Below are 26,757 nucleotides of genomic sequence, written 5' to 3'. Positions count from 1 at the left end.
TCCAAGGAGCAGAGGGCAGCCATCTCTGGATTCATCCCTCCACACACTGGACCCTCCAGGTTGTGGTTCCTAAGCTCCCATGTCTCAGAATGCCCTTCCCTTAGTAGACTGTCCCACCTCAGAGCTGTGTGGTTCCTGGGCTTCCGAGTCCCAGGATACCCTTCTATCCAAGCAGAAACACACTAAGCACACCCTTAGTTTGTAACTTCAGTACAGAGACCAAGAGAGCAGAAACACGCATTCTGTCAATTAAGTATTCTGTCACCTTCTCTGAGCACACAAACTAGGTTTCTGAAACGCTTTGCCAGGCTCTAGAGGCTGACTACCAGATTCCAGTTACATCAACAGGACACACACTGGGAGACTGGGAAAACATTATCTTAGGCACCAGGGATACCCATGTCCTCGGAATTGTTTCAAATGTCCCGCCATTCCGGAGCCAATTGCAGCACTGCTGCTCCTTGCGGTTGCAGCCAATCATCAGTCGTTGTAATTGTGCACAGAGGTCGGTGAGGCAGCCCATAGCCCATATGTTTTTTAAGGCCTCTCCTTCCTACACATAGAAACAAACGCCAAACCTCCTGAAGCGGCCATTGTATTTAAGGGCAAAAGGGGCGCAGCGGGCAGTGGAAACCCAAAAGACACCACATTTGTTAAGCTGCAGAAATGGCACCTCAATGCCGTCAATGGCAACTGAAGCTAGGCGGTCGCCATGTTTTCTGAAGACATCTTTCGGGTCCCTTCACCCGAGTCGTGTCTTTGTGTGAGCGGCTGTGGAGTTAACACTATGGAGCATTACTAGTCTCCACCAGAGCTCTGCAATCCCTAGCAGCCACTAACTGCCTTGTTCTTTCCTCACTTGTTGATAGCAACCGTGACCAAGGGGCGAGGCAAGGGCGTGGCTTCCAGAGGTTGCCGAGGCCGGAAGCGGAAGGCTGGGGTAGCCAAGCCACTGCCCAGGCAGGATCCCCGATGGCGCCACCCCCGGCTCCACTGCTGGTTCCGATGCCTGGGGAGATCTGGCCTGGTTTCAGGAAGCCTGAGCTTGTGAGCTTCGCGGACGTGGCCGTGTACTTCTCCCCGCAGGAGTGGGGGTGTCTGCGGCCCGCACAGAGAGCTCTGTACCGGGAGGTGATGCGCGAGACCTACGGCCTCCTGGGCGCGCTCGGTGAGGCCCCGAGTCAGAGCCCCGCCCCCCATCCTCCTCGGGGGTTCACCGGGGAGATGCTCTAGACCGATCAAGTGGATTGTGAGCCCTCATCCCGCACTTTTCCACCAGCAGATCAATCACCTTCCATTCTCAGGGCTTCCTCGGGAGTCTCCATTCAGGCAAGAGCATCGCAAACCCTGCCCAGGTTAATTTGTGCATAAGTTCCGAGGAGGTGCCCTCACCCTAGTGGGATTCTATCCGCCCCGGCCAGCCTCTCAGGCCAGCACTGTGACCCCTGTTCTCTCTCAGGGTTCCCGGGCCCCAAACCAGCCCTCATCTCTTGGATGGAACAGGAGACTGAGGCTTGGAGCCCCGCCGCCCAGGATCCTGAGGAGGGGGAAAGCCTGGGAGGAGCTCCGAGAGGTGAGGGATTGTCCCAAATCCTCCCGAAACTTGTTTGTCCGGGGGTTTCTTTTCTAGTAGATCTTTCTTTCAGACTCCCCATTCCAGGACCCCTACAAAATTTAAAGAGCCAACATGTCCAGATGCTAAAGAAAAGAAAGCCTACCTGTTAAGAGTTTTGGAAATTTGGGAGAACTGTCATACAGAGTAGGGGGCTGGAGAGATGGCTCACCAGTCAAGAGTACCTACTGTTCTTCCTGAGTACCGGGGTTCAATTCCCAGCACCCACCTGGCAGCTTACAGCTGTCTATAACTCCAATTCCAGGGGATCTGACACCCTTATACAGACCCAAATGTAGGCAAAACACCAATGTATATAAAAATAAATAAATAAATCTTAAAAACAAAAACGAACAGAGTAGGAGAATCTAGAACTCAAAGAATTTTTAGGTTTCCAGATGTTTGTTAAAATACCACCCATCCCCCACCCCTTTTCAAAACCAGCTAAGGCGGGTCATTGTGGCACACGCCTTTAATCCCAGCACTCCCAGGGCAAAGGCAGGTGGGTTCAAGGCCAATTGAGACCACATATAGTGAGACCTTGTCTCAGCCCCCTAGCCCTCCCCCCCCAAACCCTGAAGTGCCCCTGAAAATAGAACTGGTTTTAGGTCTGCCTATCACATTTCTCAAACAAGGCAAAGTGGTTCAAGAGAAAAAAGCCTGCCTGAATAACAACAGCTTGGCTGGTCTCCCATCAGTACCCAGAATGGAAGAAATCGGAAGCAAACATGGTGCCTCATCTATAAAAGAAACACTGGACCAAAACCAATTACAAAATATACCAGTAAATATTGTTTATTGAGCATTTACTAAGTGATCAATAAGCATGTATGTATTTAATCCAATAATCCTGTGAAGCCAAGAAACTATTATTTTTTCCGTTTGACACACGAGGAAGGGAATTTTAACTGAATTTCAACAGAGCCGTTGTGTTAGCCACTGGGCAGCATACTTTGATACTACCTGGGTAACAGCTAGGGTAGTCAGTGCAGAAGTGTTAGGTTTTACTGAAACTTTTCCCCTAAGATTTATCTTTATTATTTTTCATTCTGTGTCAGTGTATGTGTCTCATAAGTGCAGCTGCCCAAGGAGGCCAGAGGCATGAGATCCTCTGGTTCTGAAGTTGCATTAGTCGTGAGCTGCCCAGTGTGGGTTTTGGGAAGTGAACTCAGGTCCTTTGGAAGGACAGCAAGTGCTCCTAACCACTGAGCCATCTCTCCAGCCCCTGGTTTTTTTTTTTTTTTTTTTTTAGATTTATTTATTTATTTATTTATTTATTTATTTATTTATTTAATGTATATTAGTACCCTGACTTCAGACACACCAGAAGAGGGCATTGGATCCCATTACAGAGGGTTGTGAGCCACCGTGAGGTTGCTGAGATTTGAACTCATGACCTCTGAAAGAGCAGCCTGTGCTCTTAACCACTGAGCCATCTCTCTAGCCCTTGTTTTTATTTTTGTTGTATTGATTTATTTTTTCATTTTTAAGACAGGTAGCTCTGGCTGGCCCGGAACTCACCATTTAGACTGGGTTGTCTTCAGACCCACAGAAATCTACCTGCCTTTCCCTCTGAAGTGCTAGGGTTGAAGGTGAGCAACCATCAGACCCTTATGTAGGCCAGGCTAGCCTCAAACTTATGGCTATCTTCCTGCCTCACCTTTTCCAAATGCTGGGATTACAGCTACTTCCCTAGTGGGACAGATGAGGGGTTTTTGGTCTGGTTTGGTTTTTGGTTTTTTGAGACAGATTTCTCTATGTACCCTTTGCTGTTCTGGAGCTCGCTCTGTCGACCAGGCTGGCCTCAGGACTCAGAGATCTTTCCTGCCTCTGCCCCTAAAGTGCTGGGATTGAAGGCATGAGCCACCACTGCCCGGTGACCCATGAGTTTTTAAAATGCAATTAATTTCTGTTTCCCAGGAGACACTCCAACTGAGAAGGATTGGGCCTGCAAGGAAGAAGGTGAGAGGCTAGCAGAGATTCCTGCTCAATTGCAACCTAAAGAGGTGGTTGAACATAAGACTTATCCCATGGCTACCAAGGCCTCTGCAGGGGCACAGCCACCTACCAAAGCTGCCCCAGACCAGATAGCAGGTGTGCAGCTTCCTGTCGAGGTACCCAACACAGATATACAGGCCAGCCAGCGACGCCATGTGTGTGTGGACTGTGGACGCCGGTTTACCTACCCGTCTTTGCTGGTCAGCCACCGGCGCATGCACTCTGGTGAGCGACCTTTCCCCTGCCCAGAGTGTGGTGTTCGCTTCAAGAGGAAGTTCGCAGTGAAGGCACACCAATGGATCCACCGTTCCTGCTCAGGGGGTCGCCGCGGTCGAAGGCCTGGCATCCGGGCTGTGCCTGGAGCCCCAGTCCGTGGTGACCGGGATCCACCAGTGCTCTTTCGGCACTATCCGGACATCTTTGAGGAGTGTGGGTGAGTTGAACAGCTGCCTCTGTCTGAAGGTCGGGAGCAGAGCCTGGACTTGGCACCAAGAGTGAACGGAGTCAAGACTTGGGAATTGAAATACATCCGTTTGACTTCTCAAGGATCTCTTGTAAACTTGTAAAAAGAAAAGTGCCTGTAAAGATTCATACAGATTAAACCTGACACCTGCTTGACTCCCCAGTGTTGTGTGTGTGTGTGTGTGTGTGTGTGTGTGTGTGTGTAGTGATGTGAGTTGGTACAGTACTCTTGTAGTCATGGTTTGCAAGAGGACAACAGGACGGAGTGGATGACCATGTGCACTCACATATATGGTATAGAATAGGTAAAAGGCAAAGCAACAGGCAAGAGCAGGAACTGACTTTTGAAATTGTCTTTTTATCCTGGTTCCTACCAGAAGGAGCTGCCCACAATAAGGGGCACTATAAAAGTAACTTTTATTCGCTTGTAGTAACTGTCGTTTGGAGGCATTGCCTCTGTCTGCTAACCTAGGTCGAGCCCTGGAAGCTTCTAGCCTCCATACAATCTAATCTAGGCCTAGAATGTTTGCAGTCTCTGAGACTTACTGCTGAACAAGCTCACCCTTTCTGGTGCTTTCTGAGCTCTGGCTGGCTGGTTCAACTAAGCTGTTCCAGCTCAAACTCCTTTCCAAGCTGATCGTTGAAGTTCTGGCCCGGTTCTTCCCCCCAGCCCCATGCTCCCAGAAATAAGACTCAGATTCAAATTTACAAATACCTTGGTCATATAGCTAGACTCTACTCTGACTAGATCATACCTAAGATAGCCATTTATTTTAACCTACATTTTGCCATGTGGTTGGCGCCTAGTACTCAGGCACCATTTGTCAATCTCCTCACATCTTTTCTGGCTCCTCCCACCTCCTTCGCTCCCAGAATTCTTTGTCTTCCCCATATTCCACTCTATTTCCTGCTGAAGCCACGGGTCATACACAAATGATCTCCCTCTACAGATGACTGATTCAGTCTGGCTTCTCTACGTTTTTGACTGAATTGCTGTTTGACCTCATACGAACTTTAGCGATCCATGTTGTGGTGAATATATTTGGGAGTTTCTACCCCACCTTAGGTCATTTAGCTCCAAAATAAAAACCACAAACCTTTATAATAAGCTTTAAAGCACTAACGTTGAGCAGATAGCAACCCTCTATGCTATTTTGTCTGCTTCTCTGGCAATAACCCTGAGATGTAACTTGCCACATTCCATCTGGACCACTCCTATTTCAACAGGCCAGCCCTCATGGCCATGGTCTCATGATCTACCTACCCAATGGCAACTTCTTCTCTTCTGAGATCTTATGCCCAGGAACCTTTGTTCCACCTGCTCTCTTCTGCCCAGCCCAGGTTTTAGGCATCTTTATGGACCAATCATGGATAACTTGGGGGGCAAGGTTTATACAACAAGAGCTGATTACATGAGGATCTCCTTGTCAGGGGGCAACCAGATCTTAGAATTTAGCATTTGAATACAAGCAGCACCAGAACAACCTCCTAAAATCTGTGCTAGTCTTCTGGCTCCTTCTCATCCTCTGGGTTGTTCTGTCTTCATCTGTGTCTAGCTTGTTCTCTCTCTGCAACCTGTTTCTGTACCACTGTCCCAGTAAAGCTGCTTCCTCCTCTCTCTGCTCTCTGATGCAGCCTCTTTTTTCTCTCTGTTCTCGTGAGAGTTGGACATACCCTATTCTGTCAAATCTTTCTCTGTCACTTGTCTGACAGTCAATTAGACATCACTTTCAAACATGCGTGCTTCCTTCTACAAACTAACCATACCTTCATTGTTTGCGGTTAAAGATGTGTGCTAAGGGCTCAGCCACACCACAACCAGAAATAGTTTTTTCAGTAAATAACACAATCTCATGGCTCATAGTGTGATCAAATATTCTGCAACAGAAGTTCATGTTGTTAAGCCCACATATAACCTCCATTTCTGTCACCATGGCCACTTTGTTCATGGTCCCATTGGTCTGTGACAGGAATGGCTGGGGAAGGAGTCTGACTGCACACAGAATGGGTTGTCCTATTTACTTGGTTATTGAATTCCCCCCTCTTCTGAAGTCATCTTTTGAGGACCGTTTACAAGGGATACAATTATGTTCACATTCTTAGTCCATGTGGAAGGATCTATGTGTATACTTCTATCCCAGATGTCTTTCTCACTAATCATATTTCTTCCAAGTCCTTGACCATCCAGTCAAACCATTGGCTGCAGCCATGGTTAGTGAACAACTGCACATCTGGTTATTTCTCCTTCTGTCTTAGTTAGGGTTTTACTGCTGTGAACAGACACCATGACCAAGGCAGCTCTTATAAGGACAACATTTAATTGGGGCTGGCTTCCAGGTTCAGAGGTTCAGTCCATTATCATCAAGGCTAGAACATGGCAGCATCCAAGCAGGCATGATGCAGGAGGAGCTGAGAGTTATAGATCTTCTTCTGAAGGCTGCTAACAGAATACTAGCTTCCAGGCAGCTAGGACAAGGGTCTAAAAGCCCATGCCAACAGTGACACACCTACACCAACAGGGCCACCACTTCTTATAGTGCCACTTCCTGGGCAAAGCATATACAAACCATACACCATCTAACCAAAATTTGTGGCTTTGTACAGTTCCCAAAGTTCTGCGCACTGTGAAGATTTTCTGTCATCTGTGTCTTTCATGGTTGTCCCAGAAAGGGGTTGTGATGCTGAGGTCATCCACTTCTGGATAGTGCCTGCATATCATGTAGAATCATCAGTAAACCAGGTCCTGTTCTCCTCTTTCTCAGTCATCTGACCATAGGGCACACTCCATGAGCCAATAGGTGCATACTTGGCAGCAGATGGCATTGTAATGGGAATAGAAACCATAGGCATTTGGGCAACGTCATATAACTTGCTTATATCCTCAGGCCTCAGGACTGCTCGGAGCCAATCATATAGATACCACTTCCATTTGATAATGGACTGCTGCTGTTCATATCTGACATTATGAACTGTTGGGTTAGATTACACCTAGCTCAGCATTTCATAGTAAACCTTGCAGCCTCATTTTCAGTGATTCAGTTCTCACTGAGGCCTAATAGCAGAAGAGATGTCACAGGGGTGAGTAGTCAGCAGAACCTTGCTTCAAAATCCCAAAGGTTTCCTTTGTTATTCACTTATAGGGGTTTGTCAAAGGCTCCAAACAGCATCTCTATCAGCCAATGACACCCTAAGAACCATTGGGTCTGCTTGATCATATGGCCTGAATGGTAAAGCAGCCTGCACAGCAGCTGGGACCTACCAAAGAGCCTTTTGTCCCAGATCCCATCGAAAGCTAACAGTTTTGAATCACTTGGTATATGGGCTGAAATAACACATTCAAGTGTCAAATGGGCCATCTCCAGAAATGGAATAGGCTAAGTGTTATGCTTCTTTCTTGGTGATGGTAGGGTACAGGTAAGATAGGTTACCATTTACCTTAGAAGGAATTATCCCTACATGTCCCACACCACTGGACACCTAGAAGTTTCACAGGGGTAGAATGCCCTTGAACTTTGGTTGCATTTATTTTTTACTCTCTGATGGGCCCATGTGATATTTTGTGGAAGAAACAGATGACCAAGAGCACTTCAAATGGAGCTGGAGAAATGGTTCAGTGTTTAAGAGCACTCGTTGCTCTTCGAGAGGACCAGGGTTGTACTCCTAACACCTACAAGGTGTCAGTTCACAATTGTCTTGATACTTCATTCTCAGGAGAACTGATACCCTCTTCTGGACTCCATGGATACCAAATGCACATGGTGTACAGAAATGCAGGCAGACAAAATATTCACACACATAAAAATAAATAAAAAACAATGACCTTAATGGGTAAAAATTTTAGGAACAGATCACTTCAAACCAAGTTATGCCACAGGGTAGATAGTTAATAGACCATTGAGGTAAAACTGTGAAGGTTTCAAGGCATAGTGGTACATGCCTTTAATACCAACACTAGGAGACAAAAGCAGTTAGATTGCTATGAGTTCAAGGCCAGCACTGTCTATATAGTGAGTTCCAGGGCATCCAGAACTAAATAATGAAACCCTGTTGAGGTTGGTCTGGTTCTGCTTTTATATTCAAATACTAATTTCTATGCACCAAGATGTGGTTGCCCCAAGATGAAGAAATTCTCACATACACTAGATTTCATTGTGCAAACCTTGCTCCCCAATTAATTGCTCCATAAAAGGCTAAAGCCTATGATTGGGCAGTAGAGAAAGATAGGTGGGACTTCCTGGGAGGGAGAAATGAACTCTTTCTTTTTACAAATATTCAGTCCATAGAGCATGAGACTATCTCAGGGTCATAGGTTCAGGCCACAGGTTGGACGCTACTTATTTTTAAAAAAAGAAATTAATATCCTGTATTAATTAATGCTGGAAATTAGCTGGGCGGTGGTGGCGCACGCCTTTAATCCCAGCACTTGGGAGGCAGAGGCAGGCGGATTTCTGAGTTTGAGGCCAGCCTGGTCTACAGAATGAGTTCCAGGACAGCCCGGGAAACCCTGTCTCAAAAAACCAAAAAAAAAAAAAAAAAAAAAAAAAAAAAAAAAAAAAAGAAAAGAAAAAAATTAATGCTGGAAATTAATACAGTGGTAGGTATTCCTTAACCAGCTAGTTCCACAAATAGCCACACAGAGACCTTTTAATATTTCAAAGGTTAGGTCTTAGCTGGGCAGACTCTCAACTAACTCATCTAAGTTAACCAACCACCTAGCCCATTCAGCCATGTGGCTAGCTATACCTTCCAAGCTCATAGTCACGTCTGTCTCCTCTGGCGAAGGGGCCTTCTTCCCTTTTCTTCTTTACAGAGTTCATTTCTGTGCCCTTCTCACTATTTTCCATCTTATAATATTAGTGAAAGGCATGTCTTCTGGGCCTTTCCATTGTGGAGGATGAGGTTTTAACCAATGAATCCACCAGAACATTTCAGTGTCCTTGTGTCTTAAACACCCCTTCATCAACAGCAAACCAAGGAATATAAGGATATAAGGTAACTCTAGCTAATTCTCCGTAGGCCACCTCTTCACAAATACATCAACCAATTTGATTATCAATCCAATAAATTCTTGATACTCTTTTTAAAACCGTGTAAGCTTCAATATTAAATGTAGAATTTCTGCTCTTGGATTCATATTAATAGACCCGTTCTGATCCAATTTTATGTTCCTAAATTTTTAAATCATTATCCCATACCACTAAAATCTATTGTGACACATATTCCCAAACTTCTGCTTAAATAAATTAGCAAACTCATTAAGATTTTTTTTTTTTTAGTGGTGTAACATACCTCATGAACTACACTTTCTATTTTACCCCCAGGGACTTGCTTAGCCTTGAGTTATAGGTCTGGAGGCAGTGATAGGTGGCTCCTGAGGGACATCACCATTGTCATGTCTGCCATCTCCTTTAGGGAAAGTCATTGCCTATTTTACAGATGGGACCGGATACATTCTCTCAGGCAAAGGCAGAGAAGGCCACACTGTGGTAGCTGGGAGAGGAGGCACATCCTCTGCTAAGGGTGAGGAGGTTTGGACCCAGGGTCTGCCTACATATCACGAGCCTGAGTCACAGTATTGCATGTGTTTCCAATTGATGTCTTACTTTTAATGCTGGCATTCTACGAGGTTAGCAGTTAGTTACATGTGTGTTGTAACTCAGCTAACCGTATATTGGGGGCTTGGCCTTTGTTTCCTGCAACTTGAGCTCTCAGCTTGCAAGGGGAAAGGATTCTCTTCCATCGCACTTAGGAACCTTCATATTCTCCGTGCTCATCTGGAGCCATCAGTTTTATTATTCAGCTCGATCTTTCATAATTTTGCCCAACGATGTTAAAAGGAGCCCATTAGCATTATTCTTACTTTCTTTAGTATTCCACGAACGTTCAAAGGTTTCCTACACAAAGCACATCTCACAGGAGGCAAATTGGGAACACCAAATGCATTTGTCTGGATGGTCTTTAACTAGCACGTTCAATACCTCACATGGTGGGAGGCTTTTGTGCTTGCTCCATCCAGATCCCACTAAGCCTGCTAGAGAAACGCCTTACAATTCTGTTTCTCAAAACCACTCCTGGTACCACAGTTTATTTTAGAGTTCTTTAGAAGAACAGAACCAAGGGGGTGACAATATATCAGAATTTAAATGTATTGAGTGTCGTAGACACTTTTCTACTGCTGTGATAAGCACTATGAACAAGGAAACGTTGTAAGTGGAGTCTAATAAACTCTATTAATTATTATTATTATTATTATTATTATTATTATTATTATTATTATTGGTTTTTTGGAGACAGGGTTTCTCTGTGTAGCCCTGGCTGTCCTGGAACTCACTCTGTAGACCAGGCTGGCCTCAAACTCAGAAATCTGCCTGCCTCTGCCTCCCAAGTGCTGGGATTAAAGGCGTGTGCCACTACTTATTAATATGACCTGGCCAGCCCTCAATAACCACTGAGGCAGAGTTCTATGGATTATATAATAAGCTCATGTACATTTACTGAGGGATTACACTTAAATCTGTTTTTCTAATTGTTAGACTGGCTACTTCCTTGCTGCATTACCCAAGTACTTGCTATTTGAATCTCCCCCTGGGTTACTTCTGCTCCAGCAGTCAGTGATTGGGGCGTGTCACTTGGGCATATGCTACAGACCCATTGCATCTAATGGAGACCTCTTGTTCTCTCTGTCTTCCTCCTTCTTCACTCTCTTTCTACTTCTTCTTCATGGTCCCTACTTGTGACTACCAGCCCGGTAACTGAATCTCTCTCTCTCTGCCTACCTCTATTCTTTCCAGTAATTGCCTGTAGCCATCTTTATTTAACCAGTAGTTTTAAATTGGGTAGCAAAGTTTACACAGCGTCACTCGGTGTATGTGATGATCTGCTCATCAGGGCAACCAGATCTTGGCAGCCAGTATTTAGCATTTGAACACATAGCAGCACCAGACCAACCCCCAACACAACTTATATAAAAAAACCCCACTATTTAAGGCTCACAATTTCAGAGGGTTAAAGTTCATGATGGCAGAGCAAAGGCATAGCAGCAGGAACAACTAAGAACTCACATTCTGAGTCACAAGTAGCAGCGAGAGACAGAAAGAGAGAGAGAGAGAGAGAGAGAGAGAGAGAGAGAGAGAGAGAGACCTCTTTAAACAGTAACAACAGCCAAATCACACACTTGAGGCACTGAGGACCCGGTACTCAACCTTTGAAGCTGAGCTTCTTAACAGCCAGAGTAGTCCCAGAATACCTGTCTCTCAGTGGGAGGTGATGGCTAGTAGTCACTTAGTCCACAAGGCAGGTGCCTCAATAGTTACCAATTGGGTGGCAGTAGCCCAGACATTTCTGCAAAGTCACTGGTTCATTGTCTATGAAATTGACAATGAAATGAAAGTTTGGACACAATGATTCAACTGTCAGAGAAGGAATCACCATCACCACCATCATCATCATCATCACCATCACCACCACCATCACCATCATCACCATCATCATCACCATCATCACCATCACCATCATCACCAGCAGCAGCAGCAGCAGCCGTGAGGCTGAGGTCTGATGATGGCTCCATAGGCTCATATATTTGAATGTCTGGTTCACAGTTGGTGGAGTGTTTAGGAAGCATTAGGAGGCTTGGCTTTGCTGGAGGAGGCGTGTCACTGAGGGTGGGCTCTGAGGTTTCAAAAGGCTAAGTCACACCCGGTCTCTCTCACTCTGTCTTTGATCAGATGTAAGCTCTCAGCTACTGCTTCAGTGCCATGCCTGCTCACCTGCCTGCTACCACACTGCCCACCACAATGATAACGTATTGGGGTTGAGCACTATGTACTCGGGTGCTGATTTCTATGCCCAGAGATATAGTTACAGTCTGGAAGTTGGCATTGTCATGATTATTGAACCATCTCCTATATCAATGATGTGTAAAGAAACCAGTGAGGGGGTCCAGGTGAGCGGAGGGAAGAGAAGAGAAAGGTGGAGAGACCATGTGGAGTGACCTGGAGAATTTGCCATTCGGCTGTGGTGAGAGAGCATCCACGAGGAAGACCTCAGACATTGGGTGTGGTGGACACACCTGGGATTTCAGCTTTTTGGAAGTGAAGGATACATAGCAAGTTCAACACTGGTTTAGGTGACATTAAGAACAGGAATAGAAATAAGAATAAGAATACATTGTTGTTGAGCATGGCAGCATGTGTTTGTTACCCCAGCATTTAGAAGTGTGAGGTAGGAGTTTATATACAGCTAGGACTACTTAGGGAAACCTTGTGGGCACGAGAAACAAAGACTGAGGATATGGCACAAGGCCTTGGAACTCTAGCATCAAAACACAAACAAGAGGAAAATGAGAGAAAGAAGATATTGGAGTCTCTTGGTATTGTTATCTATACAGCTGAGACCTTCCCATCAGCTCAAGAAACATCTGCTCCTTCCTTGTGTACTTTAGAGGTAAGTGCTGAGGGAACTTGGGCCTAGAGTTAGCCTAGAGGAGGGCATGTGTACCTGGTGCTGCTGTAAGGCCCCCACAAATGGAGGACCTCACCCAAGCCTCGGGAATTTGCGGCCACCCAAGACTGCAAGACACCAAACTTGATTTAATCAGCAAGAGGCATATTTTAATCAGTATACTGAGGTCAAGACCTGTAGCCCACGCAATAGGGTCTGACCCTGGGGCTTTGGAGACAGAGAATTTAAAGCCCAAAACCACAACTCAAGTGGGGAACCACAACCCAGGGGGAGTAAGGGAGTGCTATTGGAGAGCACCTGTGGAAAGTCTCAGCCCATTATTCAGTTTGTGACAGGGTACAAGGAACAGGCTATTCTCTAAGAGTCTATACGTCAGCCAAGTTCCTGGTATCCAGGGTGCACAGGCATGCTAACTTGAACTCCCAGCTCAAACCCTATTCAATCTATCTTATGGTCAGTTTTTAGTTCCTGGTAACCATAGCGCTTGGTCACACTGTCCTGAACTCCCAGCTCTGAACTCTTATCTTATTTATTTGTCTTGTGGATAGCTAGCTTCCTAGGACCCAGAGCGCAGAACAAGCTGATCTGCACTCTTGACTCCATCTGTGGAAGGTTTAAAAAAATTTTAACTCTTTCACTGGCTACTTTGTTGGTTCTTTTTTCTTCTACTGTTTTCTACCTTTTTTCTTCCACCCTTTCAACCCCTTTATCCTAGATCAGAGATTAAAAGGGATCTCCTCCCTCTCTGTCTCTGTCTCTGTCTCTGTCTCTGTCTCTGTCTCTGTCTCTGTCTTTCTCTCTGTCTCTGTCTCTGTCTCTGTCTCTCTCTCTCTCTCTCTCTCTGCCTTTCTCTGTCTCTACCACCCTCTTAACTCCCCTTCCCATGCCCTGAATAAACTCTATTCTATACTATACCCTCGTGTGGCTGGTCCCTCAGGGGGAAGGGATGCCTCAGCATGGGCCTGCAGAGACATCCTCTTCCCCTATGCTTGACTACACATCCATAGAACATATCTCCTCTCTCTTTATCTTTTTATAAACACATCACCAACAACCCACACTCTTGAGACACTAGCATTTATATACCCTCTGAAAAGTTCCCAGAACTCCAAATGTCACACAATCACAGAAACTATGGGAAGCTGGAAAAATCACGTCTCTGCTAGAGCAGTAGGCAAATCATAGCTGCTGTGGACAGTCTGAAGCAGCCCCATATTCCACCCCTGGGATTAAAATGAAAACATATTATTATAGTATTTCTGTGTTTTTAAAAAGAAATCAAAATGCCAAAATTGTCATTATTTTTTCCTACTTATATTTGAAGCCATTAATTGTGGTGTCTGTATCTGGAAATTATAAACAGAGATGCTATCAATGAAGTAAGTGTTTTCTGGGTCAGTGGCCAAGGCTTTCAGATGACTTTTCCTGCTCTCTCCACTGGAGCGTCTCTGCCTTTGCTGTAGGAAAACAGCAGCAGCCGAGCTATCCTATCACTTGCATTAAATTGCATCTTTTTTTTAAAGAAACACAGGCCATAACTTCAATTTCTCATTTGAAATCTTCATCTATAATTTCTGGATGCACAGTGAATCCTTGGGAAATCAATCCACTCCTTCCAAAGATCATTCCTCCTGTCCCCAAGGGCAAAGGACCATAAACTCCAGTAGTTACTTTCTAACATTGAGGTTTGGGGGATAGAGTAAGATAGTTATCTGTGGCCAGCTCTGGAGCAGCACTGCCTGTAGTAGCATTCATTAGAACTGCACTACTCAGTTGAGGTTTTAAAGTCTGCATGGTTCTCCTTGGCTGACAAGGAACAAGCAGCTCACATAGATATATATTTGCTGTGGGGCTCCAGGCTCCCAAGGCTATTTATCAACCCAAGATATTACCTTGACTATCTCTCTTCACTACACTCACTGGTCCATTGGCAACCCCCGACACGTTGCCTGCACACTCCTAGAAGCCTAGGACTTCTGATTTATATTTAGAAAAATCATTGCCCTTTGAGAAGCTTTGTTCACACTTTTGTTGCAAATGAACATATTTCCCACAGTTTAACTGCCAAGTATTTTGAGATCTGAGACTTTTAGTGGCTTGGTCATCGCTTCTTTGCAAATGACTACATTTCTGCAATTGAAGAAACAGGAGTTTTGATATCAGGGATCTCTAGCTTATAGGTTGACCTATGGTGTTAGCATGCGATATGTTAGGACCAATATCAATTGTCTCCATTATCTACTCATCGATAGGTATTGCCTGTGCCTTTAATGGTCTAATAGTTTCATTTGGTGTTTGCATTTTCAAATGCTAAGGTCTCTATCACCAACAGGGAGCCCAGCAGTAGAGATAGGAAGAGTACCCATGTAGCTGACGCTAGTCTCCCTAGAGATATACTTGTAATTCACTACCCTCCCTGAGCTGTTGAGGTTTGGTTTGTTGCTATGTATTGTCATGCTAAATTCTATATCCCAATGTCTAATTGCCTCGAGAGGAGGAGATCCTTATGTACCCCAGCTTTTATTGTGTAAACCTTGCCCCCTCCCCAAGTTATCTATGATTGATTAATAAAGATGCTGACAGCTTATAGCTAAACAGAAGAGACATAAGCAGGGCTTCTGTTCCCAGGCTTAGGGTCTGAGGCAGAGACCACGAGGAGCAGGGAGAGAGGAGACGAGAGAGGAGGATACCATGGAGGCACGGACTGTGAGAGCATGGCCGTGAGGGCTGACCAGTCTCAGTAGGCGCTGCCCGGATGGAACATGGCAAGTCATATCTCAGGGTTATTGACAGGGAAGTAGACAAAACAGCAGAGAGGGTTGATATCTGCTCAGCTCTGGTGCTTTAAGGCTTATCATAAATAGAAAGGTTTGTGTCTTTTATTTGGGAACTAAATGATCAAAGATGGGGTAGGAACCCCCAAATAATATTCAATGTTACTTCAAGACTGAGCCTCAGTCCCCTATCTGAAAACCAAAGACTAATGATAACTATTTTAAATAGTTGCTATCAAAATCTGAAATTTCAATAAGATACTATGTATTGGGCATAGCAAATATGCAATGAACATTTAACAAGTGAGTTGTTGTCTACATCTTACACCTTAGAACATGTAAAGAAGGGTGTTAGAAAGTCAGCTCAGTAGTACTTTCTTTTCTTCTCAGAACTGATTATTGACTGTAGGGCCTGAGCACCCTAGACAAGCACTCTCCCACTAGGCCACACCCCAGCCTCCCTGCAGCCTCTTTTACTTTTTATTTTGAGGTAAGGGATTGTATGACACTATTCCTGGAGAGCCCTGAACAAGTATCTGCTTACAGCAGAGAGAGGACCAGGAACAGACCAAAGTCATGATTCTACCAAAGTCCAAGTTGGTGAACAAATGAGTTTCTTAGGGTCACTTACAGGAATATGGCTGAGGGGTCTCTTACAGGAACAGGATGACTCAAAAACAACTGCATCACCAACAGTCCACCTAAGCACAGTGACAACTTGAGGCCTGGAACTCTGGAGCTGAGCTCTCTGTGTGACTTGTACACAGCTGGTCAGTGGGAAGTCTCTTCCTGTTCACCATTACTGTTCATACTGGGGAATGATGGGGTTCTCCCTGGGACTTGTGAGTTGTTTACTTTTTAGTCTTAATGAGCCCCTGTTTATATAGAGTGTTTCCATTTAGGACTCCTTGAATTTTATAAAGCACACCCCCCCCCTTAGAACTCTCTGAGTCTTTTACATATATTAACTTTACCCTGAGTGAATCAAGGCTTATGTAGTTTTGGGGTTATATAGGATATGAATATCCAGGGCGGGCAAAGGTCGTTGGCTGAAGGCTAAGATACTGAGATACCTCATTGGCAAGGGGAGGCATTCCAGAAATCTCAGGTGCTTGTTGGTCAGATTCCTATCAGGAGAAAAGAAGTTGAACCTAAAATATAAGCAAGGCTATGTGACATTTGGGAAGGTAGAAAGAGAGCTGAACCTGTAATTTGCCCAAGGCTACATGACGTTCCCCCAGGCAAGGTCAGAAAAGGAGAATCTCTTTGACAAATGGAGTCTGCCATTTTGCACTGATCTCACCAGACAATGGTAGACTTCAACCTTAATTAACAGGGCAACACTGGTCTCTGGAAAAGACTATGTCTCCACTCAGCATCCCTTAGCTGCCTGTAGTTCCTTATCTAGGCTTGGGTCCTCATGGGCATTCCCCTTTCTGTGTTAGCATGTCTATTGGTGTCATCCTGATGAGGTGTCGTGTTTAGACTTCATGTTTAGCCACATTGGTGGGACTTCATGAGTTTAGCTTCTCTAACATTTCTAGGAGACAGAATCTCAACTACCTGTTACTCTGGGTTATATAGTCTTTCTGCCACGACAACCTTCCTCAATGTTCCTTGAACCTTAGGTACAGGAGCAGTGCTGTAGATGTATCAGTTGCCTCCCAGCACTTGGGAGGCAGAGGCAGGCGGATTTCTGAGTTCGAGGCCAGCCTGGTCTACAGAGTGAGTTCCAGGACAGCCAGGGCTACACAGAGAAACCCTGTCTCGAAAGAACAAACAAACAAACAAAACAACAACAACAAAAATCCATTCCCACACATATTCCCCAGACTTCTGCTGGAATGAATTAGCAAACTCATTAAGCTCCTTAGAAGTGCAGTGCACTCCCTCATGGACTGCACTTTTCGCTTCCTCTCTAGGGCCCTCCGAAGAGCAGTCAGTGCTCTTAAGCGCTGAGCCATCTCTCCAGCCCTGAAATTTGCTAACCTTAAGAAAATCCACGGGGGCATGGGATAGGGGTTTTCTAAGGGGGCGGGGAATGGGGAAAGGGGATGGCATCTGAAGTGTAAATAAAATATCTAATAAAAAATGGAAAAAAAATCCACAAAGCTTTACCAAGGACCCATCAAATCAAAGGTCAATATGAACTGTTACCTCTCAACTATCTTGAGTCAGAGCTGACCACTGGGCAGCCCTTCCTGCACCTACATACGAGCTCACGGTGGTTTTTGTGGCTGACACTGAAGAATGCTACTAATAAGCCAAAAAGTTATGATTATAATACACATGCTCTGTTATCTCAATGTTCTGAAATTCCCCTGTTTGCCAGCCATCCACCTTACTCAGGACCACTCATCTTAAAGGATAGCTGGTAATACTTCGCCTAGCAAGCCAACTGCTCCACTGCTTGCCCTTTGAACGTATGAACCTGGTTTTTCCTATAAAGAGCCTACCCTGAGAGTGGAGCAGTACTGCAATTAGGCTTGTGAGTCCTTTTTGTGGTCCTGAACATTCAGTATTAGGTTGTGTGTTCAATAAATTAATCTTGTTTAGCTGAGACCAGTGTTTGTATGGTTGGTATGACAATCCCCGAGCCCCAGCACTTTCCTTTATCAATTTATAAGAGGATGTGATATTTGAGTGTGCTTGGCCCAAGGAGTGACACTATTAGAGGGTGTGGCCTTGATGGAGGAAGTTTGTTATTGTGGGTGTGGGTTTAAAAGACCCTCATCCTAACTCCCTACAAGCCAGTCTTCTCCTAGCTGCCTTTGGAACAAGAAGTAAAATTCTGAGCTCCTCCAGCCCCATGTCTCCCTGGCTGCTGCCATGCTCCTGCCTTGATGGACTGAATCTTTGAACCTGTAATTCAGCTCCAATAAATCTTCTCCTTAGAATAGTTGGTCATGGTATCTGTTCACAGCAGTAAAACCTTAACTAAGACTGCAACCAACCAGTAAAATTATTTTCCTCCAAACTGTAGAAAGTTTCTTACACCACCTCACCTAATCCATTGCCATTCACAATGAATGGATCAAGGTAATCAAAAGCATTTACTTCTTTAAGTTTGAAATATACTTTGTACCATGGGGCTTCAATATTCTTTTAGTGCCCGTTAGAGAGAGTGCGACTAGAAAGGTTTTAGTAGCTGAAGTTGCTGGGGAATTAGAAGGTACTGACAAATTATAAAGCCTACTCAAGGTACTTAAATGATTCATCCTTATACTGCTGGTACTTTGGAACCACTCCAGGCACCAACTTCTGTATTAGTCAGGGTTCTCTAGAGTCACAGAACTTATGGAATTTATTGGAATGATTTGCAGGCTGCATCTAACTGTGACAGCAGTGAATGAGAAGTCCAAGAATCTAGTACTTGCTCAGTCCCATGAAGTTGGGTGTTTGAGCCTGTCTTCTGTATAAGCTGGAATCCTGAAGAAGTAGGTTCCAACACATGTGCAGGCAAGTAAGTACAAGCAGGAGAAGGAGAGACACTCTTCCTCCTTCCATTATCCTTATGTAGGCCTCCAGCAGAAGGTGTGACCAAGATGAAAGGTGTGGCCCACAATCTGGATTTAAGGCATGCATGTCTTCCAAGCCTCAAGATCTGGACCATAGTAGTGTCCTCCATTTCTAGATTGTAATTTATCACATATATAATCAAACTGACAATGAGAGCAGCCATCACAACCTGAAAATTTCATTCTTCTTTATACAGCAGATTGGTGTTCCATAGTATATGTATATAACATTTCTATTATTCATTTTAAATTTGAAGGACGTTTGGACTGTTTCCAACGTCAGTGTACATGGCTAAAGGAGAGCAGCGTCTAGTGGTGCAACCTTTTAATCCCAGTGTTAGGGAGTCAGAGGCAAGAGGATCTCTGTGAGTTTGAACCCAGCCTGGACATCTGGGCTACACAAAGGAACTATGTCTGGGGAATAAACAAAAAAATACACACAACACACACACACACACACACACACACACACACACACACACACACACACAGGGAAAGAAACAAAGAAAGAAAATGAAAGAATGAACCTTGACAGAGCAAGTATCTGTGGAATGTCGCGTTCAGCCCTCTGGCAGGTGCCAGGGAGTGCTAGCTCTGCCTCATGTGGGAGGTTTATTTTTAGGCTTTTGGCTGATTTCCAGGACAACTGGACCAGTTTTCCATCCCATCAACAGTGAATGTGCATCCCCTTTCCCTATGTCCCCTCCAACATTGTTGGTTAAGTTGTTCATCTTTTGCCATTCTGACTGCGGCCAGATGAAATCTCAAAAGAGATTGTTTTGACTTGCATTTCTGTAATAGCTAGGGCTGATGAACATTTCTGGAGATATTTCTTAGTCATTCCTATTTCTTCTCTTGGGATTCTGTGTTCAGATGCCATGCCCATATTTTGAATGGGTCATATGTGGGTTGTTTTTTTTAAACTTTGCTTTTGGAGTTCTTTGTGTATTCTGGTTGTCACTACTCTGTCAGATAGATGTACACTGGCAAGGATGCAGATGTCAGGCCCATCAGAATAACCTCTGATCATCCAACTGAAACTTTAAAAGTCAGGAGGGCTTGGGACGATGTCTTCACATTCTGAAGACAGCTGCTGACAGCCCAGAGCACCACTCCCAGCAAAGCTCTTTCATAATTATGCACCACATGCATACTTGGTCACAGCTAGCAGCCTCCCAGAGCTGAAGCTTCCTGTGTCACACAGACCTGGACCTAACCTGCAAGAAGATCCAAAATCACTCCATGCCATGGGAATTTATGCCTGCTCTATCTCAGCTTACTATAAACTTAGTAAGTAGAAATCTGGTCTTGATCTAATATATTTGCACCAGAGACAGGATAGAAAGGCAGGGAAAATTATGGGTGCATGAAAAAGGAAGATAGTCCCTTGCCCAAAAGTCTGGCTGAAGCCTCACCCCAGCTGCAAAGCAAGAATTCCAGCAAATTAACATTCGTTGTAAATGATGATGAATAGAGATATTATATTCCTTTCCTAGGTAGGTTTTTTTTTATATTAAAATAGCAATGAGCCAGATTGAAAGCCTGAATGTTAGGAGTGTGAGCAGGGCCTCATTCCTCTCCTGGATATTTGATAAAACTCTCACAATCACAGAAGCTTTAATCCCTCCTGGGAGTGACGGGGGAAAAAAATCCAGATGTGCAGATGTACAGTTTTAAAAGATTAGGTCATGAATGTTCTGGGTGTCCTGGTTGGACACTCTACGATCTCTGACCTGTGTCAGGAGCAGTATTCCTCAACTAGTTGAGATGTGTAGATAAAGCGGGGGAAACGACCCGCGGGCCTGCTTCACTTCCTAGCTTATTAATAGGTTCCTAGGCTGAAAACTAACTATGATCCTGCTACTTCAGGTGTTTCACGTTTGTTTGTTTTCCAGTAAAGGATGCAAAGAGAAACGATTCTGTTATTCGTTCTCTAAACTAAGGCACACAAGTCATAAATGGGCAGCGTGCCCACTCCTTTGTTCCATTATTATTCTAAATTCCAGGCCAGTCCATGATGCCACTTGATTGCAGAAGCCGAATCAAGGACCCTGAAATCAGGTGATCCTGATGAGGCCCAGTCACCAAAGTTAACTTTCTGGGCTTAACCTATTGTGTGAAAATATGACTGATTAACGCAACCGCGCAACCAAGCCCCCGCCCCCCCCTTGCTTTGTGTTCTCATCCTATGAAAACTTTGTACAATCTTGTGTTCCGAGATGCTGTTCAGCTCCCAAACTGGCCACCTACATACGCGAGCACAGAAAATAAAGCTTTCATTTTTCAGCCTCTATCTCTGAAATGAGTTTTCCTGGATTCTACCCCAAACCCAACATTCACAAACTGCTTCCACCTAGCTCAACCTGAGAGTGCTGCAAAGATCCTGAATCTGTACCACTCCTTAACTGTGCCTGGTACTTACTGGTATGGAGTCCCCGCCCACAGAGGCGTGTCTACTCCGGACTTGTTCTTTGATTGGCACGTGTAGACACTTTGGCCATTTTGGATGAGGGCTAGAAAACAATGACCCAGGAAATCCGGTGACGTTACCTTGGGCGGGACACCCAAGGATCACAATTTTTAATACATTCCCCTCCCCCCACACAAATGGGAGCACAAATACTGCTCCCATTTTTATGAGTTCATCACCAAGTCCTGCTTCTGTAACTGTTTCTATGAGTTTTCCATTTTTACCTACATTAGGGTGCTCACGGACCTGGTTTCTGTCCCTTCTCAGCCCTTGTTTCTGACAATGGCAACCTAGTTCCCAACAGGCGATCTAGGGGGCGCTGGGCTGACCCAGGAACGGTCCGGGGATTCCCAATGGCTCCGCGGATTGCCCGGAGAAGGGCCTCGACACAGACATCATTCTTTAAGCCCGGGGCTGTGAGCTTCGCGGACGTGGCCGTGTACTTCTCCCCGGAGGAGTGGGGATGTCTGCGACCGGCGCAGAGAGCCCTGTACCGGGAGGTGATGCGCGAGACCTACGGTCTCCTGGGATCTCTCGGTGAGAACCTTCTTGGCAGCCTGGGGTAGCGTCGCGAGTGACCCCGTGGGTCCTGCGATGAAGCCGAGAGCCCTAGGCACCGGCGGTCGGGAACAAGTGGGTCGGCCTTCCCCACTAGTGGGGTTTGCTATCTTTCCCTCCAGGAGTCGGAGGCGCCAAACCAGCACTCATCTGCTGGGTGGAGGAAGAGGCCGAACTGTGGGGACCCCGTGCCCAGGATCCAGACATGACCATGTGCAAGACAGAAGCTGACTCAGGTGAAGGACTGGGTACTCCGGCTGCGGGGGTGGGGAGTGGGGGGTGGGGGTAGGGGTAGCGGGGGCGGGTGTGGGGGGTAGGGGTAGCGGGGGGGGGGGTAGGGGACTTCTGTGTTGCCAGCCTGTGTGGTGTCTTCTAGTGACTGCACTTACTGCCTGGCAGCTTCTTCCCGGTTTTCCTGTTTCCTGGCCAAAGCCATGATGGCTGGCTCCTGGATTCATCTAGAAAGGGGCTGCGATTGTTCTGTCCTGTGCTCTCACCTCCTATCTACTGGGTCACTAGGCTGTATGGCTGTAGCCCTGCGTTCCCACTCCTCCTCTGCTAACATCACTATGGCTCCCTTCCGGAGTCTCCTTCAGTTCTTGCTGTCCACCTCTGACAAGTGGCCACTGCACTTGGGAATGGGGACCACACAGACCCATTTCTTCCTGCTGCATCGGGACATCTGTGCACTGCGCATGCTCAGATGCTGTGGGCTCTACCCTCCTGTGCCCTGTCTGTCCCCATGTGGGGATGTGGGAATCAAGGGGCAGTATAAATCAGCTTTGTCATGGTCTCCCAACAGATTGCAGACACAAGGAGGAAAGGAAGAGAGCAAGGAAAGAGACTGAGACAACCCAGAAGATATTTTCCACAGAAGCTGGGCCAAAGGAGCCACGCCCCTCATTTGCTGGGCCCCCTAGCAACTTGGAGCTGCTGTCCAAGGACCCTCAACAGGGGCAGCCTGTGATCAGTGGTATCCATTCAACTGTCCTAAGGGCAGACAAGCGTCATGGATGCCACATGTGTGGGAAAAGTTTTCCCCGACAGTCCAAATTGGTGGAGCATCTGTACACTCACACAGGTGAAAAGCCATTCCGTTGCCCTGACTGCAACAAGTGTTTTGGCCGGGCTTCTTCCCTGAGCATGCACCGAGCCATACACCGAGGGGAACGACCTCATCGGTGTCCTGACTGTGGGAAGGGTTTTACCCAGCGATCCACATTGGTGGCACACATGTACACTCACACAGGTGAAAAGCCATTCCGTTGCCCTGACTGCAACAAATCCTTCAGCAGACCTTCTTCCCTGAGCACACACCGGGCCATACACCGAGGGGACCGGCCATATAGCTGTCGGGACTGTGGCCGGACCTTCACGCATCGCTCTGGCCTCACTACCCATCTTCGTGTCCACACTGGGGAGAAGCCTTACTGTTGTACTGATTGTGGACGCTGCTTCAGCCAGAGCTCAGGGCTCCATGAGCACCAGCGGGTGGCGCACAGCGGCTTGACCCCCTTTATTTGCTCACACTGTGGCAGAGCCTTTGCCCGAGCTGCATATCTTCGATGCCACATGCGCACCCACACGGGTGAAAAACCTTATTCATGCCCTGACTGTGGACGCTGCTTTAGCCAGAGCTCTGACTTGGCAGCCCACAGGCGGACTCACACTGGTGAGCGTCCCTACGCCTGCCCTCAATGTGGCAGACGCTTTCTGACTAAGTCAGCTATGACAAAGCACCAGTGGATCCATCGGCCAGGAGGCAAAGGACATAAGGACAGAAAAGAAAGTTAGTTACCTATATCCCTGGGCACTGGCCAAGAGGACCCGGATCCACCGGTGGGTTTCCAGCACTACCCAGAGATATTCCAGGAGTGTGGGGGATGGTCTTAAAAGTGCCAACACAGAGGGTGAAATATGTACATTGTTTGAAGCCCGGAGGCTTGAATCTATGGCATCCTCCGGAAGTCACAGACGTTCTAGCTAGTGCTGTTCCTGGGCACAGGTACAGTCTTCTAGGTGGTTACCAGATGCATTTGCACACACGCTGATCCTGAGTCTATTGAGGTGCGGTGGGGTGGGAAACCCCACTAGAACTCCATATGAGAAGCTAGGGCAGTTTCCTGGCTCAGAAGTATTGAGAGGCTTGAGGTTGAGAAGAACCTTATTGACGTCAGTGCTTCTTTAATGCAGACGCTAAGGTCTGTGTGACGTGAGCCAGCTGCATTCTCAGGGGTTATTGGTCAAAAGCCTGGTGTGGTGGTGCCTGCCTGTGGTCCCCACACTGGGGAGGTAGAGACAAGGAGATCAGGAATTTGAGACCAGTTTGGGTCACCTGAGACTGCATATAAAAATAAATAAAATGCCGGGCGGTGGTGGCGCACGCCTTTAATCCCAGCACTTGGGAGGCAGAGACAGGTGGATTTCTGAGTTCGAGGCCAGCCTGGTCTACAGAGTGAGTTCCAGGACAGCCAGGGCTACACAGAGAAACCCTGTCTCGAAAAAACCAAAAAAAAAAAAATAAATAAATAAAAAAAATTAAAAAAAAAATAAATAAAATAAAATAACAAGTGAAATTAATTAAGGTTTAAAAACCAAAGTATCTTTTACATGCACCAAAGGCTCAAGTTTCTAGTTTCTCTTGAAAAAATCCAAAATATTGAGCCAAGCAAATGAGACAGAACAGTTCTGGGTTCCATTCTCAGTAATGTAGATACTGACTGTGCCCGCACAGGCTGGAGACAGAACAGTTCTGGGTTCCATTCTCAGTGCTGTAGATACTGACTGTGCCGGCACAGGCTTTATTCCAGCACTTTGTATCTCGTGGTACAAAGATGTTCAGAAGTTTAAGGCTGCCCTCAGTTACACACACACGAGGTTCATATCAGGTAAGGGCTACAACTCCCATGATTTGATTTCAGTGATAAAATGGAGAAACAATTCTCTTTTTGTTGTTGTTGTTTTGAGACAGGATTTCTCTGTGTAGCCCTGGCTGTCATGGAATTTACTCTGTATTCCAGGCTGGCCTGGAACTCAGAAATCTACCTGCCTCTGCCTCCCAAGTGCTGGAATTAAAGGCCTGTGCCACCATTGCCCAACGAGAAACAATTCTTGAAGATGGTATCATTTAGGTTTTTCTGAATCAAGGCGGGAATGTACAAAATTGGATGGCATAAGAAGGAAAAAGAAATAAACAAAAAAAACCCATAAACTATTCTTGTATTTTATGTTATGGATTTTTTTAAAATTTATTTATATGAGTACACTATAGCTGTCTTCAGACACACCAGAAGAGGGCATCAGATCCCATTATGGTTGTGAGCTACCATGTGGTTGCTGGGAATTGAACTCAGAACCTTTGGAAGAGCGATCAGTGCTCTTAACCACTGAGCCGTCTCTCCAGCCCCCTATTACAGTTTTTAAAGTTATTTCCTCTGTGCCTGGGAGAGGAAGCAGCTTGAAGAATAGTCCTAGTGAGGAAGACACCCTTGGGGTAGACATCTGACCCTGCAGCAGCTGGTAAGTAGGTTGTGCTCACTCTGCCTCCCCAGCCATCTCTATGTCCACCAGGGAGAAGCCTGCTAGTCAGCAGCTCCTGAATTTGGAGGGAAAGGCCCTGACAGCTTCTTCACTCTGAGAACACTCTGGGCTGGGCTTTTGTAGCCAAGCTTAGCCACAGGCAGGGGAGTCTCCCCACCTGTTTGAACTGGAGGAAATCTGAGCCTCTCTATCTCTTTGTGCTCAGAGACAGTTGAGAGGAAGCTAAGCACCTGGCCCAGAATCACATTGAAGCTCAGGGTCGCAGTCTACAGCTGCCTTTTAAAAATGTGTGTGTGTGTGTGTGTGTGTGCATACAGATGCCTGTAGAGGCCAGGAGAGGGTGGCTGGAGCTACAGGCAATTGTGAGGGGACTGATGTGGGTGTTGGCAACCAAACTCTGGTTCTTTGGAAGAACAGCAAGTGCTCTCAACCCCTGACCCATCTCATCAACACACAATTTTAAGAGACACCTTGGTATCTGTTGCCCTGAACTCCTGAACTGAGAAGATCCTTCTCCTGTAGCCTCCGGGTGACTGAGACTAAGGTGAATGTTAGGTTCACCCCTGCTGTCTTCACATCTCTGATGAGTTCCTGACAAGATGCCTGGCTGAGTGTCAAGTCCTGGGGAGTCTGGCAGGAGGATCACAAGTTCAATGCCATGGGGGCTAGTGAACCCAAACAAACAAAAACCACCAACTAGGACCTGGAGAGATGGCTCTGTGGGCTAAGAGAATGGTCTGCTCACCCAGGGGTCCTGAGTTCAATTCCCAGCAACATGTCAGCTGTCTTGCTCCTGGCTATAGCTTCTGTAAGCACCCTGTGCACACACTTAACTATAATTAACACTAATAATAGTAAAACAGAACAAAGATGGGGAAGGAGGAGGAGCTTGGGAAGACAGCTGTCAGTACTTTGTAAAGCTGAGAAACCCAATTCAATCCCCAGCTATTTTATGTTTTTTTTTTTCTTCCCCCTAATACTACACAAGAAAGGGGATAGAAAGAAAAGGAAAGAGATTCCTGATTAATGTCAGAGATCAGAAATGGGGCGACACAGTCCTTAAAACGTCCTGCTAATTAGGGGCATCGAGTTTCTTTTTTTTTTTTCTTTTTATTTTGGGGGGGGGGGTTGAGACAGGGTTTCTCTGTGTAGCCTTGGCTGTCCTGGAACTCACTCTGTAGACCAGGCTGGCCTCAAACTCAGAAATCTGCCTATGCCTCCCAAGTGCTGGGATATAAGGGCGCGTGCCACCACCGCCCTGCCGGGCATCGAGTTTCATGGGGCAAGTTTGATCTTCTCTGTTAAGATACCTAACTTCTTTTTGTCCTCCCTTCTTTGCACAGGACCACTTAAATCATAACCAAC

General features: G+C 46.0%; 2 protein-coding genes across 3 annotated transcripts; both read left to right on the top strand.

Annotated features, from left to right (window-relative positions):
* The first annotated feature begins 914 nt into the window (after window positions 1–914).
* Window positions 915–4,228, top strand: Znf688 (zinc finger protein 688). Of its 2 annotated transcripts, XM_034495772.2 has the most exons (3): window positions 915–1,168; window positions 1,460–1,573; window positions 3,533–4,228. In XM_034495772.2, exons 1-3 carry the CDS (start codon window positions 973–975, stop codon window positions 4,045–4,047), a joined length of 825 nt encoding a protein of 274 aa, XP_034351663.1. In that variant the 5' UTR covers window positions 915–972; the 3' UTR covers window positions 4,048–4,228. The 2 variants fall into 2 exon arrangements, with proteins under 2 accessions (XP_034351663.1, XP_034351671.1); XM_034495780.2 differs by lacking the exon at window positions 1,460–1,573.
* A 17,148-nt stretch (window positions 4,229–21,376) lies between these two features.
* LOC117703894 (uncharacterized) lies at window positions 21,377–25,075 on the top strand. Its single transcript, XM_034495759.2, has 3 exons — window positions 21,377–21,831; window positions 21,975–22,088; window positions 22,655–25,075. Exons 1-3 carry the CDS (start codon window positions 21,648–21,650, stop codon window positions 23,644–23,646), a joined length of 1,290 nt encoding a protein of 429 aa, XP_034351650.1. The 5' UTR covers window positions 21,377–21,647; the 3' UTR covers window positions 23,647–25,075.
* Window positions 25,076–26,757: the final 1,682 nt, after the last annotated feature.

This window comes from Arvicanthis niloticus, chromosome 1, assembly GCF_011762505.2.
Source record: "Arvicanthis niloticus isolate mArvNil1 chromosome 1, mArvNil1.pat.X, whole genome shotgun sequence".
Classification (NCBI taxonomy): Eukaryota; Metazoa; Chordata; class Mammalia; order Rodentia; family Muridae; genus Arvicanthis; species Arvicanthis niloticus.
The sequence above is the reverse complement of the archived record's forward strand: the minus strand, read 5'-3'. Positions and strand labels throughout refer to the sequence as shown.

Coding starts and splice junctions, on each gene's coding strand:
- Znf688 (XM_034495772.2), top strand. CDS start 973: ATGGCGCCACCCCCGGCTCCACTGCTGGTTCCGATGCCTGGGGAGATC. Junction 1,169..1,459: donor CGGCCTCCTGGGCGCGCTCG/GTGAGGCCCCGA, acceptor GTTCTCTCTCAG/GGTTCCCGGGCCCCAAACCA. Junction 1,574..3,532: donor CCTGGGAGGAGCTCCGAGAG/GTGAGGGATTGT, acceptor TCTGTTTCCCAG/GAGACACTCCAACTGAGAAG.
- LOC117703894 (XM_034495759.2), top strand. CDS start 21,648: ATGGCTCCGCGGATTGCCCGGAGAAGGGCCTCGACACAGACATCATTC. Junction 21,832..21,974: donor CGGTCTCCTGGGATCTCTCG/GTGAGAACCTTC, acceptor CTTTCCCTCCAG/GAGTCGGAGGCGCCAAACCA. Junction 22,089..22,654: donor CAAGACAGAAGCTGACTCAG/GTGAAGGACTGG, acceptor GTCTCCCAACAG/ATTGCAGACACAAGGAGGAA.